At 50.4% G+C, this 17617-nt stretch overlaps 2 protein-coding genes across 2 annotated transcripts; both read right to left on the bottom strand.

Moving 5' to 3' along the window:
• Positions 1-12783: 12783 nt before the first annotated feature.
• On the bottom strand, positions 12784-14563 carry MRPS26 (mitochondrial ribosomal protein S26). Its single transcript, XM_036322866.1, has 4 exons — positions 14316-14563; positions 14081-14227; positions 13870-13993; positions 12784-13248 (listed from the first exon to the last, which is right to left on the bottom strand). Exons 1-4 carry the CDS (start codon positions 14525-14527, stop codon positions 13114-13116), a joined length of 618 nt encoding a protein of 205 aa, XP_036178759.1. The 5' UTR covers positions 14528-14563; the 3' UTR covers positions 12784-13113.
• A 490-nt stretch (positions 14564-15053) lies between these two features.
• On the bottom strand, positions 15054-16529 carry LOC118662459 (progonadoliberin-2). The gene is given in 2 exon segments (XM_036320962.1): positions 15054-15807; positions 15985-16529. Coding segments are annotated over 2 exon segments (354 nt in total). The 5' UTR covers positions 16135-16529; the 3' UTR covers positions 15054-15603.
• Between the last annotated feature and the right edge of the window lie 1088 nt (positions 16530-17617).

Genomic DNA, 17617 nt, shown 5'->3' with positions numbered 1-17617 from the left:
GTAGGGTGACCCGGGGTCAGAACGGTCACGCGAGACTGGGTCACATAGGACCGAGAGAAACGGGGAACCAGAGAGGGTTCTGAGTGGAGGAGCGACATAACTGGATTTGCACGTTATAAGGCAACTTCGGATACTATGCTGTGAAAAGACCTGGGGAAAGGCGGAGGCCGGGCAGCCAGTGAGGAGGCGACTGGAGCAGGCCCTGTGTGATGATGGTGGGCTGGACCAAAGTGATGGGGTGCCCGTGGCGAGAAGTGATCCCATTCTTTGGAAGAAAGTTTGGGGTTTGTTGATAGGTTGGATATGGGTGGGAGAGAAAAGGAGGAGTCAAAGATGACTCTGAGGCTTTTGGCCTGACCAATGGGATCGATGGAGCTGCCATCAGCCGGGATGGGCACCCTTAGGGTGGCCCAGATTTGGGCTGGGAAGGGCAGGAGCTCAGTGAGGACATACAGACATTTGAGATGACATCACACACCCAAAGGAGACTTTGAGTTTGCATTTGGATATAAGCACCCGGAGTTCGGGCAAGAGGTCTAGGCTGAAGATACGTTAATTTGGAAGTCATTTAATGGCACAGACCTGAGTGAGAACATCTAGGAGAGTAGCGATGGGGAAGGGGACCATGGGCTGAACTCTGAGTAAGGTCTGAGGAAAGAAGAGTGGGAAGTGAAGACGGGAGGAGGAAGTGATAGCTGTGCCAAGTGCTGCGGGCATGAAAGTTGAACTTCTTTATTTAAACCATTTCGATGAGGCTTAATTTACATACCATCAAATTTACCCATTGTAAGTGTACATTTTGATGACTTTTAGGAATCAGTTGGGCAGCCATCCTGCAATCCGGGTTGGGAACACTCCCAGCTCCAAAAATGGTCCCTCACGCCTGTGTGCCACGACTCTCTTCCAGCCCCCGGGAAGCCACTGATGTAGACTCACCTTTTCTAGAAATTGCATGTCAGTGGAACTGTACAGTGTGCAATGATTCATGTCCGGCTTCTTCCACTTACCAGAGTGTTTTTGAGGTTCACCCTACTGATGGCGTGTGTCAGTAGTTCATTTCTCTGTATTACTGAGATGTAGTCCAAGCATGGACCACATTTTGTTCACAATTCACCAGCTAATGAATACTTAATTGCTTCCAATTTTGGCTGTGATGACAACCTTGCTATGAATACTTATGCACAAGTCTTTGCATGGCCACATGTTTTCATTTCTCTTGGGTGGTGACCGAGGAGTAGACTTGCTGGGTCAGAGGGTAAGTGTCTGGTTAACTTTTTAAGAGGTGAGCAGTTCTCACCTCCCCTTTGCAGTGGTTCTCAACCTTCCTAATGCCGCGACCCTTTAGTACAGCTCCTCATGTTGAAGCCCGCAGGGACTGGGCCCCCAGCGGTGGCTGGAGGAAGACAGGGGAGATGACTTTGAGATGGTGTAAGAAGCTGTTTGACACAACCTTGGTTTTTGATGCTGAAGCTGCCTTCTCCATCCTTTTGCCAGAGTGGCGAAGCAGTGCGGATGAAATCTCCCAGCTACGAGTGATAGCAGCCCTGGTAGCAGTATCTAATTTCACTGAGGTTTTTGGTGCTGTTCATGAATTCTCCTTCTTTGCTGTGGCTACGCAGTCTCTCCCACGTCACTGGCTATGGGGAGACAGCACCACCATCGGTGCAGAATATAATGCACCCATGTGTTCTCTATGAGCTGGTACCATTGTCAGCCTTCAGTAGGCTGTTCTCTGAGGCCAGCTGCTTCTGCTGCATGATGTATGGTGAGACCAGAGAATCCATTGCCCTCCTTCTTTTCCTATAAAGGGAGTTCCTTGATCAAAAGCCATGTGGTGGGATAGCTGTCATGGCCCCAGTGTGTCTGGCCTGGCCCCAGGGAAGGGCGTCCACCTTGGTCTCTGCTATTGGAGAGGTGGGCTTTCAGCTGTGGTGGTAGCCAGGCCAACCTTGGTGAAGTGAAGTCCCTATGGTTGAGCCCACACACAGCCTCAGTCCCTGCCACCATGACCACTTTGTCCAAGAGTCCAAAGAGCAAGGATTGGGATGGATGGGACTAGAGGATGCCTGATGTGCACAAGTCACCTGTGCAGTGGGTCTTTTGGGGCACAAGTATCTTCCAACTTTAGGTCCATTCTGAGAGGTCCAGCCACATACTCTCCACAAGCCTTCATGTTTCCATCCTTCAAACATAGTCCTGCTAAGTCCCAAGCCTTTATCCTCCCTCCAAATCATTAGCTACTTGTCTCCAGTCTCTAGGATTCTCCCTGGTTCCAGGTAAAGTGGTTGCAGGGTAGTGTTTCAGGTGGAGAAACTCATCTCCTAATGTCCTTCAGGGCTACTCACTGCAGGACAGGAGCACCACAGCCATGGCCATCTGGATGTGAGCTGCCTGAAACCTGGACTCCATTTTTTTGCCTCTTTGGTCAACTGGATGTTTAAGACTCCCTATGAGATCACAGTTATGAGTGAGGAAGGAGCAGGAGTCCGGGAAGAGGCCATCTGCCCCACAGCGAGCACGCATGCCTGAATGAGCCCAGCCCAGAGCAGTGTGCCTGGCTGACCCACAGTCTCAGGAGCCGTCATAAGCATTTACTGTCTCGCACCACCAAGGCTTGGAGTGGCTTCTTCTTCAGAACTAGAGGTTGGTGTATGAATCCGTGCACAGGTGGGGTCCGATTGGGGTAGGGGAGCCGATCGGGGGCGGGGCTGGCCGGGGGTAGGGTCCACAGGCGGTTGGCTGGCTGCCCCCGCCCCCTGGTAGAACTCCCAGTCGAGGGGACAATTTGCAGATTAGCCTTTTACTATATAGGCTAAGCTAAGGGCTATGCAGGCAGTCTCTAACAGGCCTGGGGGACAAGCAAAGAGCTGTCTTCAGAAGGAGCCAGTGCTTTCTCAAAAGGGGTTCTAGCTTTGCTCTACAACCCTAGGGGCTTCTGAAGTGAGATCCCACTGGAGCTGGCCACAGGCTCCCCCAGCGTTCTGATCGGCTGTGGGCCTCTTGAGCCTGAGGGGACTCCCTGGGCCATAAGACCTAAAAGGCAGAGCTGCTGCCTGGCCACAGGATCTGCTTTGGTGTCCTCTGGCCCTGGATGGCTCTCAAAGCCCACTGCCCTTCTGCTCCGGGGAGATGGGTCAGAGCGGCACATTCCAATGCGGCCAATGTGGGCTCCAAATGGAGAGGCCCACCGCGCACTGCATCTCCCTCAGGGACAGGGGGTGCAGGGTATAGCAGCTTGTGCATCGTTTGGGAGGGGGTGGGGTAGAAAGACAGTCCCTTTTCTCATTGCTATAAGAGCAATACACAGTTATGTACACTACCCAGTTGTAAGAATATACATACTGTGTTTATCCATTATTCTGTTGGTGGACTCTTGGGTTGTTTCCAGGTTTGGCTGTTACCTTTTGGTGGACATCAGCATCATCTCTCCTGGGTGGAATTGCTAGATTCAAGACTCTGTGTGTTTAGCTTTTCCTACCAGCACAGTGTGAGAATTCTCTTTCACTTGGACAGGATCCAGACATGCTCCCCCGCCCGCCCCCTACCCCCGCATTCCCAGGAATTTCATGGACATGCAAGGCTCTGTGTTTTCACAGGATTTACCGTCTTGTTTCCAGCACACATGTTTATAGGGCTTGATGTTACCTCCTGCCTCCTAGGTCCCACTTGCTTCCTGACGACCACAGGCTTTGGCTCTGCTCAGTGGACGGGAGTGGTACTCTGGGTCCCCAGTAATTCCAGGAAGGTCTGGGTATTTTTTTTAATAGTTGCTTTTTAAACTATATATATTTTTATTGATTTCAGAGAGGAAGGGAGAGGTAGAGAGAGATAGAAACATCAATGATGAAAATCATTGATTGGCTGCCTCTTGCACACACCCCACCAGGCATGTGCCCTTGACCAGACTCAGACCTGGGACCCTTTAGTCCACAGACCGACGCTCTATCCACTGAGCCAAACCAGCTGGGGTGGTCTGGGTATTTTTCTTCCCTCACTGCAGTTACACAGGTCACAAGACTCCTTGATAAATTCTAGGAGGAAGGTTTACAGTGAACTATATAAGGTGATTCCTGGGTTCTTCCTTCATCTGGTGGTCTGGTTACTGAGTAAAGAACTAGGGTCTATATGTGGTGGATCAGGCTAGGCCCCAGTCCACTACAGATAGAGTAGTTTTGGACACATAGAACAGTGGGGCCTTAATGGGCTTCCTGACTGTTTCTGTCCTGGGAGATCCATGACCAATTAGCACCTCCTGTGGGTCAAACCATTCTTATTAGCACAGCATATATACTCAACACAGGGCTCATAGCCCACATATACAATGAACTCTGAGAAATCAACTTAAAAAGACAGACAAGCCAGGAGAAAGCCACCAAAAAAGCTATGCAATTGTCCAATAAAGACAAAAGGTACCGCCGAAACCGGTTTGGCTCAGTGGATAGAGCGTCGGCCTGCGGACTGGGAGGTCCCGGGTTCGATTCCGGCCAAGGGCATGTGCCTGGGTTTCGGGCACATCCCTGGTGGGGGGTGTGCAGGAGGCAGCTGATTGATGTTTCTCTCTCATCGATGTTTCTGGCTCTCTATCTCTCTCCCTTCCTCTCTGTAAAAAATCAATAAAATATATTTAAAAAAACAACAAAAAAAAACCCCAACAAAACAAAAGGTACTTATCCCATTAGTAATAGAGAAACTAAAATTAAAGCCATAATGAAATACACACTCAACTATGCCCTAACTGGTTTGGCTCAGTGGATAGAGCGTCGGCCCGCAGACTGAAAGGTCCCAGGTTCGATTCTGGTCAAGGGCATGTACCTGGGTTGCAGGCACATCCCCAGTAGGAGGCGTGCAGGAGGCAGCTGATCGATGTTTCTAACTCTATCCCTCTCCCTTCCTCTATGTAAAAAATCAATAAAATATATATTTTTAAAAAGACATACTCACTAGAACAGCTAAAATTAAAAGGCCGGCTTTCCCAAGCGAATACAGAACAGTGGGACCCTCCATGCACCACTGGAGGGGTGTAGACGGCACAGCTCCCTGGGAAAGCTGGTTGGTAGCATTACTGAAGCTGGCACATGTGCACCGTGTGATCCAGCAATCCCACTCCCGAAATGCGAACATGAGCCTCACAAGACATGTCCAAGGACGTTGGTCACAGCGGCACTCTGTGTCATAGTCCAAAACTGGAAACAGCCCAGATGTCCACCAACAGCAAAATAAAATCAATTTATTCAATAGAATTAGCGGTGCCCCCTTCTCTGTGGTTTTGCTTTCTGTGGTTTCAGTTACCCATAGTCTTCCACAGTTTGAAATTATTAAATGGAAAATTCCAGAAATAAAAAATTCCTAAGTTTTAAATTGTGTGCTGTTCTGAGCAGGATGGCGAAATCTCAAGCCAACCTGCCCTGTTCTTTCCAGAACGTGCATATCCCTTTGCCCAGCATGTCCATGCTGCACAGTCTGCCCGCTGTTAGTCATAGTAGCCGGCTGGTCACCAGATCGACGGTCTGTCGTGGTATCACAGGGCTTGTGTTCAGGTAACCCCTATTTTACTTGATAATGGCCCCCAAGCACAAGAGTAGTGATGCTGGCAATTCAGATACGCTGAAGAGAAGCCATAAAGTGCTTCTTTCAAGCAAAAAGGTATGTATACGAAGAAAACATAGTAGATATAGGGTTCAGTACCATCTGTGGTTTCAGGCATCCACTAGGGCAGTGGTTCTCAACCTTCCTAATGCAGCAGCCCTTTAATACAGTTCCTCATGTTGTGGTGACCCCCAATTTCATTGGTACAAATTGGACATAATTAAAGCATAGTGATTAATCACAAAAACAATATATAATTATATATGTGTTTTCAGATGGTCTTAGGTGACCCCTGTGAAAGGGTCGTTCGACCCCCCCCAAAGGGGTCGCGATCCAGAGGTTGAGAACCACCGCACTAGGGGTCTTACAATATATTCCAGGATAAGGGGCGGGGGGGGGGGAGGTAATCTAGTCAGATTTACTAATGTTACATTTTACATTTTGAAGGACCTGTTACTGTATTGAGGAGGCTCCATCTGCTGGAGTTAAGGGGAACTGCAGGGCAGATCTTGGCCCCCAGCAATTCATTCCCAATTAGGCTGTATTTGGCACATAATCTTTAGACCCTGGTATGAGTTTGAGGCCATTCTCTAGTTTCATTAAAATTATTATTATTATTAATAATAATAAATAATAATAATGGCCGCATTTAACATGTATTGAACACTTATTATCTCAAAGGCACTTAATTCAACTTTACATGAATGTTTCACTTAATTGCTACAACAGTCTTAGAGGTTGATACCAGTATGTTATTCATTTTATTTATTTTACTTTGGAGAAAACTGAGGCACAGACAAAGGGATATTTCCAAGGACACTCAAGAAGTAAGAGGGGAGTGTACTGTTGGTGGGAATGCAGACTGGTGCAGCCACCATGGAAAACAGTATGGAAGTTCCTAAAAAATTAAAAATGGGATTGCTTCATGACCCAACAATTCCACTTTCAGGTATATATCTGAAGAAACAAAAAAAACACTAATTCGAAAGATATGTGCACTCCTATGTTTAGTGTGTTATTTACAATACCCAAGCTATGGAAGCAGGCCAAATGCCCACCAATAGCAGAGTAGATAAAAAAAAGTTGTGGTGTATATATACAATGAAATATTATCTGGCCATAAAAAAGAATAAATGTTACCATTTGGGACAGCATGGATGAACCTAGGAGGGATTATGCTAAGTAAAATAAGTCAGACAGAGAAAGACAAACACCATATGATTCACTTATATGTGGAATCAAAAGGGCAAGATGAACAAACAAACGAAAGAGAAGCAGACTCATAGATACAGAGAAAACACTGACGGCTGCCAGAGGTGAAGGGATTAAGAACTACAAATCGGTAGTCACAGAATAGTCCCGGGGATGAGTGCAGCACAGGCCACATAGCGATAATGTTGTAATGCCTATGCACGGTGCCAGGTGGGTGCTTGAAATACCGGGGGACCATTGCGTAAAGTATGCTTGTCTAACCACTATGCAGTACATATAAGACTATCACAAAATAGTACTGAATGTAACCTGTAATTAAAAAGAAAGAAAGAAAAAGGGACAGAGCTCAGGCTCCGTCTAGGCTCCCTCCTTCAGGACTGGACTCAGCTCTTAGGGACTTGGTTTGCCTCTGAGGGTCTTGGCTCTGCACGCTGGGTCTGGGCTCAACTCTCCCGGGCTAGGTTTGGCCATTTGGTGCTAGGGTATCTGCTGGGGACTAGCTTCCCCTTTTCAGGCCTCGACTTGACTCCCTGGGGCCACCCTAGGCTCTTAGGGGCTAAGCTGCAACCTTTTGGACGGACTCAGCTGTGCGGGGCTAGGCTCCGCCCTACGGGACTTGGCTCCGCCCTCGGCTGGGGTCTTTGCGGGTAGGCTCTGCTCTCAGGCACTAGGGTCATCCCTTCAGGACTAGCTGCAGCTCTTAGGGCTAGGCTCGGCCCTTCCTGGCTAGACTCGGCTCTTTGGGGTTCCCTCAGCTCTTTGGGGTTAGCTCCGCTTCTAGGGGTATGCTCGGCTGTTCTGGGCGAGGCGCATCTCTGAAGGGAGCTGAGCTTAGCCCAGAAGAATGGAGCCTATCTCTCTACTGATATAAGTAAGCAAATGAAGGAAAGCATTCCTTAACAGAGCAGAGGGCTCCGAGGACCTGGGCTCCGCCCTTCGGGACTGGGCTGGGCCCTTAGGGACTTGGTTCACTCTGAGGGGCTTGGCTCTCCCCTTTGGGTCTGGGCTCAGCTCTCCTGGGTGAGGTTGGGTTATTCTGGGCTAGGGTCATCCATTGGGGACTAGCTTTCCCTCTTTAAAAGAAGGAAAGAGGGGCCCTGACCGGTTTGGCACAGTGGATAGAGCGTCGGCTTCCGGACTGAAGGGTCCCAGGTTTGATTCCGGTCAAGGGCATGTACCTTGGTTGCGGGCACATCCCCAGTAGGGGGTGTGCAGAAGGCAGCTGGTTCACTGATGTTTCTCTCTCATCAATCTTTCTAACTCTCTATCCCTCTCGCTTCCTCTCTGTAATAATAAGATATATATTTTTTAAAATGTTAAAAAAATAAGTATTTTTAAGTAAAAAATATAAGAATATTTTTCAAATTAAAAGACATGCTAATGACTTGCTATGTTTGTAGTTAAAGATAACTTTTGTAGATTTTCAGAAAGTATAAATCCCAAATTGTCAAAATATATTAGTCTCAAATTTCATTTCACCTTATTCTAAAAGTCCCCATAAAACAATTCTATCCCACTCTAAATACTGCAAATTGTGAGAAACAGTGCCTCTAAAAAATCCATTTATCCAGTTGTTCATCCAAAGCCTAGAGCTCCACAGGAGGCTGGAGGCCTGTACACTGTGATCCCCAGACTTCCTGGCCACCTGGCTTCTATTATGGCAACACCCTAGGAGTCATCGGCAAAAGATTTGTTGTTGAGGCCAGAGGAAGGGCGAACCCTCGGATCCCTCTGCTTCTGAGGTCTGAGGACTTCTGGCAGCGGCAGCGGCAGTGGCAGCGGCAGATGAGTGTGGCTCGGGGTTCCAGCCAGGGCCATGGGGTTCCTTCCAACAGCAGCAGCAGGTCAGCCAGCACCTTGTGGGCTCTGGCACTGACAGCAAAGGTGTGTGTGCCATGGTTGACATTTATACCTCAGTTACAAATTTCCCAGACACAAAATCCCACTCTCAGACCATCTCTCTCCCTCAGTGGCTAGTATTTAAAAGGAAAAATAAAACAGTGTGAAATGGGAGAGATTAACTGGGGGAACTTATATGCATTGCCCTTGGACACAGAGAATAGTGTGGTGAAGGCCTGGGAGGGGTGGCGGCAGGGTGGAGGGGGGTCCAATGGGAAAAAAAGGGGAGACATTGTAATACTTTCAACAATAAAGATAAATTTTTTAAGAAGTGTGAAATAGCCCTAGCCAGTTTGGCTTAAGGGTCCTGGGTTTGATTGCAGTCAAGGGCATATGCCTGGGTTGCGGGCTTGATCACCAGTAGGGGAGGAGGCAGCCAATCAGATTCTCTCTCTTATCATTGATGTTTCTATCTCTCTCTCCCCCTGCCCTTCTGATATTAATAAAAAAATATTTTAAAAAAAGAAGTGTGGCCGAAGCTGGTTTGGCTCAGTGGATAGAGCGTCGGCCTGCGGACTGGGGGGTCCTGGGTTCGATTCCGGTCAAGGGCATGTACTTGGGTTGCGGGCACATCCCCAGTGGGAGATGTGCAGGAGGCAGCTGATTGATGTTTCTGGCTCTCTGTCTCTCTCCTTTCCTCTCTGTAAAAAATCAATAAAATATATAAAAAAAAATAAAAAATAAATAAATAAAAAAAGAAGTGTGAAATATAGGCTCCCCTTTGGGGAGCATGCCTATGCCTTTCTTCCCTCTCTGCTGTGCATCTCCTAAACGCTATGATCCCCAGGAGACTGGCAACCAGGGGAGCAGTGTTGGGGGCAGCTCGTTTCAAGCTAACCCCCCGAGCCTGTCTCAAGGCCCCCTTTTCTCGTACTCTTCAGTGAGCCAGTAGCAGCCCCACCTTGGCTCACTTGTCACTGACATTTCTCAGTGAGCCAAAGCAGTGCCTCTTAGCCTCCCTCCTGCTGCTTCTATCCTAAGCCCTCCCTGGTTTCACTGTCTGGTTTTAATACATGTACTCTCAGTGTGAAATGTAACAACTTTCCAAAGACTGTCAATGACTTAACTGTGTTTTGCTCTCGGCCAGGGGCAATGCCCAAACATTTGGGGTAAAGTATTGGCTATGCGACCCACAGAGCCACCGTGGAGTCCTGGTGAGGGTGGGTTTGTGCAGCTCTGAGCTCCTTCAGGTCCCTCTACTGCCTTTTGTGGCAATACAGTGGGATCCTTCCTTACAGGTTCTTGACCTCAAGGCCTTGTAAACTTAACTATGAATTTGATCCAGACGGTGTTCTGTTTCTTGACATGGATGTTGCCTTCAAAATAATTCATTAAGCTTCAAATCTATGGTTTAAGCACTTACCCATACTGAGGAAATATTCACCATGAAAGAAATGACCGGCATCATCACTGGGACTATCTTCCTCAGGATTTGGGGGTTGCAAAAAGTGCTTTTGGCTTGGTAAGAAGAAGAGTTCCAAGCTTGACTCTTCCTGCCAGAATTGCCCATATTTCAGCAGTGACCTGGGCTGGTTTCCTAGGTATTTATTTCACTTCTACATGTATGTCAGGAAAGCAACCACAGGTTAAGTTCAGGAGGAACTTTTGTGTGTGTGTGGTGATAACATTAAGATTTACTTTCTTAGGAACTTTCAAGCACACAATACAGTGTTGTTAACCATAGTCACCATGCTATACTTAGATCCCCATTATGTATTCATCTTATAACTGGAAGTGTGTACTCTTTGACCAACATTTCCCCATCCCCCCATACCCTGACAACCACCATTCTGCTTGGTTCCTATGAGTTTGTTTAACTTCAACCTAATCTACAAGGCTCTCTGCTCTGACTCATGCTCTCCTCTAGCATCATAGCTCACTGAAGCCAGCTCTTCTTGTATCTTATGCTCACATAACAATGACGTACTGAGTCCCTCTAATGTTCCCTAGCACTGTGCCTGACTCACATGGCTCCCCTTTGAGGGCCTGCACAACCTTTACTTCCTGATGAATACCAGCACATTCTCTAGGCTGACTTCAGGCCTCTTCTCCTCCACTGACCAGCATCCCGACACCCTGTTGTCCCATTGATTTTCAGTCCCACCCTTCTTTATAAACCCGTTTTACTCCACAGTGACTTTTCCCATAGCACCTACAAGCTTCATTGCATTTACTTGTGTCAACTGAAGGTCACTGTGCCAGTTCAGTGCTATAGGAACCCCAATTTCCATGTGGTGAAGGAAGAGATGCTTTATTCGTGCAAACAGTTCAATAGTGAAACAGCTCCAGCGCGGCTGCGGCTGTGAGGTGGCTCCAGAGAAGACCAGTGTTACGGCGCAGGAGTTACCGCTCTGGTGTTAGTTTCAGCCCAGTGAGACGGCTCTGCTCCTGTGCTGCAGCTCAGCCAAAACTGCAGCTCTAGTTGGGCAACAGTCTTCCACAGAAAACTGAAAGTGTGCTCTCTCAAGGAATATTGTGCACCTGTGACTGTATTCCATGCAGAAAATTTGGAGTCTACTGGAAAACCATGGGAATGACTTCGGGCTTACGTAGGCCCAGTGTGGCTCCATGAGTAGATGGAGGCACCCAGCACCCATTCATGTGGCAAATATTCTGCTCGTTTCCTGCCTACTTGGACCACTACCAGCAGTGCTCCTTCCCCTGGCAGTGTATCACCACCGCCCAGGCCAAGTAGTGGACAACTAACAGTTTTGTACAACTTCATCTTCAAGACCCTGACTACCCACCCCCAGGACATCACGGTGATCCACTTCATTGATGTGCTGCTACTTATCCCGGAGAATTGGAAGAGGCAAGAATCCAGGTGTCTTGGTAAAACATCAATACTTAATTGGGGAGATAAATCCTGGGGGAGAAGTGCCTACCCAGCAAAGTTCCTGGGGGTAAAGAAAAAAATATCAGATTTTTTTTTTTTTTGACTACAGGTGGATAAAAACGAAGCTTGGTTTAGAGGTGGCTCTGCACGACACACTGGTATCAGCAGTGAATGTCAAGGCGTTACAGCCCCATGCAGGATACTAAACGGCAGTGAGGGGAAAGCAGCCCAAAGGCAGAACTTCAAGAACGTATCACACCGTCTCCTCTACTGAAAGACAGACGACTTGGGTCTACAGCCTGAAGCAGAGGGCAAGGGGCTTGGGAAGAATGAAACTGGACTTCCTAACACAGGCCCAGGGGCCCATGTGAAAGCTCACCAAGGCTTCCACTGCTGGGGACCAGACGGTCTGTCCACTCCTCACAATCAAGTCCAAGGCTGTGGGCACAGCTGCCAATCCATGGCCCACAATGTGTGTCCATCAGCTCACCCCAGAAGTTATGTTGAGCATCTGAAAGGACTCCACTGTGCTGTGCCCAGGTTTGGTAGCAGGGAAAAGGGCTATCACCAGCCTGAGGAAGGAGACCATTGCTCTGAGGGGTGCAAAGCCGATGGAGGCAGGGTGCAAGGCACAATAACCACTGGCTCTAAGCTTATACCTGTCACCTGCATTCTCACCTGAATGTGTGTGGGGGGTGCCCATGTTTTCTAAAAGGTTTTCATTTCTTGGGTGTTCCCAGACCCTCTCTACAATGTTGGAGTTCAGGAAAAGAAGCTGGGATTCTGTCCTCCCGTGGTATCTGGGCAAGTTCAAGTGAACGGTGGCAAAGGGGCTGCAGCTCTGGCTCGGAGAAACAGCTCTTCAACCTCAGCCCAGATGTTGCTCGAGAGCTTGTATGAACAGGGGCAATGGATCTCTATGTTCACTTATTCAGTCTTGTGAACTTTAACCACAAGTATTCCTGGTACCCTCAAGGTTTGATCTAGGTGTTTGACAAATTACCCCAACCTTGTAAAGCCTGGATTGTGGGCTCAGTCCCTAGTAAAGGGCATGCAGGAGGCAGCTGATCAATGATTCGCTCTCATCATTGATGTTTCTCTCTCTCCCCCTGAAATCAATAAAAAAGTATTTTTATATATTTTTAAAAAGCCATATCAACAAATATTTTAGACTTTGCAAGTCACATATGGTCCCTGTTGCAACTAATCATCTCTGCCATCGTAGCATCCAAGTAGTCAATGAATGGGTGTGGCTGTATTCAAACAAACCTTTATTTACAAAAACAGGTAGTAGACCAGATTTGCCAACCCCTGACCACCCTCGATGATACTCAGGAGATGACCTCACGCCTATGGTCCAGTCTGCCCCTCTGTAAGATGGAAACCTTAGGGCCTGGTGCTGTGCTGGCAGTTGTACATGGGGCAGAAAAGGGCACTGGTCAAGTGGTAGATGCAGAGGCCAAAACAAGAGGGCCACAATGGAATAGGTTGAGCTTCCTTCTTCAGAAGAAACACCTCTGTTTTATCCCAGGTCATACCCGTATCCACACACAGTGGCAGGCACTGTCCTTACTGGGCCCTTAGTTGTCCTTGTGCTGTGGCCTGACCACCTGTCCCTCTTTGGTGATGGCCCAGTTGTAGCTCTTTGAGGAGTCCAACGCTGCTTCTATCCGAGCATCCAGGTTCTCTCGGGTGATGAAGGTTTTTGCATCCTCCTATTGAGAGAGAAGGCGGCTGACTGGGAGCCCCCAGCACGGGCCAGCCTGCCCACCCTGCCTGCTGGCCTTCAGCCCACTGACAGCTCCAGCTCTCCCCTGGGAAGGATGCCTGGAGCCCAGGTCCTCTTTGAGTGCCCCGCTGACTTGCGAGCAGCCTTGTCACCTTCCTCTTTCTTAACCATCCACTGGACAGCTCTGCCAGAACCACAGCACACCAGCTGTGACAATGTTACCTCTCGGTCTCTCTCAAACTCCTCCTTCTCCCTCCATCACCTTAATTCAAGCCTCATCCATTCTTGCTGGATCACTCCTGCCAACCCAGCCAAAATATTTACCCCTTCAGTGACATCACCCAAAGACGAACTCTGGACTTCAGGGGTCCCTCCCGCAGACACCAGCCTACCACCCACCAGCTACGTGGACACTTTCCAATGTCAGCGCTCACTTCAGGTCTCTGTGCCTGCCAGGCACGCTCCTCGCAAATCCTCACCTGCTCTCTCAAGACTGCCCTCTCCATTTGCACGCAGCCGGTGTCCCACCTCGCTGCACCCAGGACTCTGCCGGCCTCCCAGGATGAGCTCCCGGTCTCCAGACCCACCCGGTGGAGACGCGACCCACCTGCAGCTGCAGCACTTCCTGCTCCTTGAGCTGCACCCAGGCCTCTCTCTCTCGGGCCTTACGGGCCCGCTCCTCGGCCTGCAGCTGCTCCTGCTCCCGGGCCTCCTGCCGCAGCCTCGCTATCCTGGGAGGAACAAGAGGCCGAGGCTGAGCGGGCTGGGTTCCCGCGGGCCAGACAGGGGGCCCCGCACCGCCCGCCCGCCCGTCTCACCGCAGCTCGTGCAGCCGCTGGTTCTCTGCCCGATTCCAGGCCATCAGCTCGCGGTGCTCAGTGGCGTCCTCCAGCGCCTTGCGCTCCGCCAGGACCCCGGCCCGCGCCTCGTGCATCTTCCTCCGCACCTCGGACACGAACTGCAGCCTGGCAGAGACGCACCCAAGGTCGGCACCCTCAGCCCGCCCGCCCCGACACTCCCGGCGGCCGCCTCCCTGTCCACCGTCTCACACACCTGAGGGCGCGCACGATCTGGCGGTACTGCCGGTAACGCTCCGTCACCACGAAGAACTCCGCAGGGTCCACCGCGGGCGGGGTCGCCACGCGTCCGATCTTGGACTTGGCGGGCGGGTCGTGGCGGGTCTTGCGTCCGCGCACGAGCAGCAGCAGCGGGGCCGGGGGCCCGCACTGGGGCCGCGCGCCCAGGTAGCTCAGAGGGCGCAGCATGACCGAGGCCGCCTCGCGTCCGGCGCGCCGCAGTGCATCACGGGGGCCCGGAAGCGGGCGCGGGGCACCATGGGGCGTGAAGTCCAAGGTCTATCCTCCCTCTACAGTACCGTACCCGGGAGCCCGCTCCGACGGCACACGAGGCCCTGCCGAGGTCTGCCGTCGTCCCCCGCCACGGGCTCTGGCTGCGCCCTTCCTGCGGGGCCCGGTCACGTCCGTGCCCCTTCGTTTGCGGGCCGGGTCCGCGTCCCTCCAGAACCCACGCGGAGAAGGGGCTCAGTGTGAGTGGGAGAGGAAGAGGACGGAGAATTCGAGGCAACAACTTCGGGGAGCTCATAACTTTATTGGGCGGCAGTGCGCAGCGCTCGGGCCCAGTTTGTCGGGGAAGGGACGGTCATTCCAGCGGAAGCTCTGGTCAGCGGCCCGGCCCCTGCTTCCCCCCTCCCCCCCGCCCCCACCCTTCTGACCCGGCTTCGCTGACAGGCTCCTAGCCTAGAGGATCCAGGGTGTCCTTCACCTCCTAAACAAACCTGATAGGTAAAAACCTGAGCTCACACGGACTTAAATTAGGCGATAAGGTTTTGCCGTATAGGAATCTTATTACTTTCTCCTTTAGTTACCGTGCTGTCCTGGTGCACTTTAAAATACTATGTGCAAAGTAGTAGTAATCCATCTCCACACACCTGTGTTCTGCTAGGGCTTCGGAGGACTGCAATCGCTACCATTTCTAGTGCCATGTCAGTGACTGTCAGTGACTACCTGGTCCTCCAGGCCTTGCTACCTGTCAGTGTGAGGTCCCGCCTCTCACCTCTTTCTGCTGGCCGGGGAACACAATGGTTTCCCTAGGAAACAAGCCTGGGGGACCCCACTGCAGTCACTGCCTTACTTATGGAGGTTTCTTAGTGCAGTACAATTATTTCCTACCCCATTAGTGACTTCCGGTCTTTAAATTTAACATAAGTATCTTATAAATTGTTTAGCGTTCTGGGAAATAGAATAGCAGACAGCACCCTGCTTGTAAGAAGCAGGGGGCACTAACAGCTGGGGGTGCTGTGGTAGGGGTGTCTCAGTGCTGTCTACCCCATCTTCCACTCACATAGCCCCCAGTCCTTAGCCACTATGGCCCCTGGTGGCCAATGCCTGGGGCCTCTCACTCTACTTACCAGCAGTGTCTGCACCAGGTACTGCTTCGTATGGAGGGTCCCCTGGCCTGTGGTCCTGCCCTCCCAGGGCACACTTTCCACCTGGAGTGTGTGTGTGTGGGGAGAGCCAGGGCATTGCTTTGGAGGCTATGGCAGTCTGGTCTGGGCCGCTTGCTGCCGTGCCCAGAATCCTTCCTCAAAAGATAGTCGAGGCTGCAAACTGCCCTCACTACCCCCAACCACAGGCTCAAGGTAGGCGGAGCCCTAGTCAGCACCTTCTTCCTCCCACTCAGGCTGGGGAGACCCGTCACCCACCTGGGGCCTTGGGGCATGCTGGCAGTGCAGGGGTGAGCTGGAGGCTCACTTTCCTCCACTGTACCAGTCGTGGGACCAGTGCTGAGTCTTTGAGGGTCCTGGTTGGGTGGGCAGCAGCAGCAGCAAGAGGCCTAGCTTGGAGCTGGCCATAGCAGGGCTGCTCCTGATGGGGAACTCAAAAAGTTAAGTTCAGAGGGAACTTACTCCACATAGACTTTTTAGTTGCAGATATGTAGTTAATAGGCTTGATAATTAATGCATGTGGAAAAGCTATTATTCCCGGGACTGGAATGTATGACTGGACCTGCCATGACTTCAGGAGACCCACAAGCAATTTGACCTTTGTGCCCCAGGAGAGCTGTAAGTGACCAAGATGGTATCTGAGCCGCTGTGCTCCAGGAAGAGGTCAGCTGCCCAGGATGTAGATAAAGAATCAGCACAGGTCAGCAGATGAAGGGATGCTCAGGAAATCACCTGACTGCAGCTTTTTTCTGATTAAACCTTTTCCCTGAATTCCAAACCCCTTACCTACTTTCTCCTGGATTCCAAACCCTTTACCTACACTTAGTGTGGGTCAGCTCAGTTTTCTATTGACTGGGGGTGGGGGCTGGGGGGTGGGGGCTGGGGGCTGGGGGTGGCGGCGGGGAAGGGCAGGGCAGCAGAGGCCTGTTAATAATAACCAATTTCTGCAATTGAGCTGAACAGCAAATGCAAAGGCCTGGGTCAGGTTTGACATCATGGGGCCCAGTCACTGGGAGCACAGGTGCATCAAATCCTGTGGCAAAGATGGGGGAGGGAATGGCATAATGGGCATCATGGTAGGTCATGGGCACCTGGAATTCAGCCGCCCAGGCAGGAGGGCACACGTGATTTTCCAAATTGGCTTATTTAGCAGGGACCTGAAATCAGTATGTTCAGTTAAATTGTTTTGAGGGGAAAAAAACCAAATAAGCTTTGTTCCTAGATGCATGGGTTAACCAAATAATTTTTAGAAAACATTTGCTTTGTAGTTTAGTGAACATGACAGAATTTAATAAACAAGCTTAGTTTTGACTTGTATTTACAGAATGTTTATTTTAAAAGAGAAATGGGGATGGCTTTTTTTCTGTAATTTGTGGTTTTTGCTAAAAGATCCAAACCAGAACTAAGCTTCCCAGGGGAAACACCGGGCCCTTTCTGGCAACATACCTAGCTTTTCAGGAATGTTTGCTGTCCCCTTCCAGACTATAAACTCTGGAATTCATCCTCCTATCCTCAGCAGGACACAGAAAGCCATTTGTTCACCATAAGTTCCTGCTAATTCTCTGCCTTGGGGAGAGGACATCATTCCAGTCTGGGAGCTCTTGTAGTCAGTGGGGAAAACAGAGGTTTAGAGCTCAGTGCTCAGGTGCTGTTGGAGCACAGCAAGGCACCACCCCCGGACCAAGGTGGTCTACGGTGAAGGCAGAAAGGAGTGAGTTGGAGTTGTGGGAAACAGGGCAGCAGTGGGTGCTCCACTGTAAGGAACAAAATGGAGAAGGGTCAACACAGGAACTGCCAGGTGGGGGTGGAGGTGAAAGGAGTGCAGAGAATGCCAGAGGGCTGCAGGAAGCAGGGACAGGTGCCTGTGGGTCATCCCATGTGGGGTCACTGA

Source organism: Myotis myotis, unplaced genomic scaffold (assembly GCF_014108235.1).
Source record: "Myotis myotis isolate mMyoMyo1 unplaced genomic scaffold, mMyoMyo1.p scaffold_m19_p_9, whole genome shotgun sequence".
Lineage (NCBI taxonomy): Eukaryota > Metazoa > Chordata > Mammalia > Chiroptera > Vespertilionidae > Myotis > Myotis myotis.
This window is presented reverse-complemented; position numbering and strand designations above follow the sequence as displayed.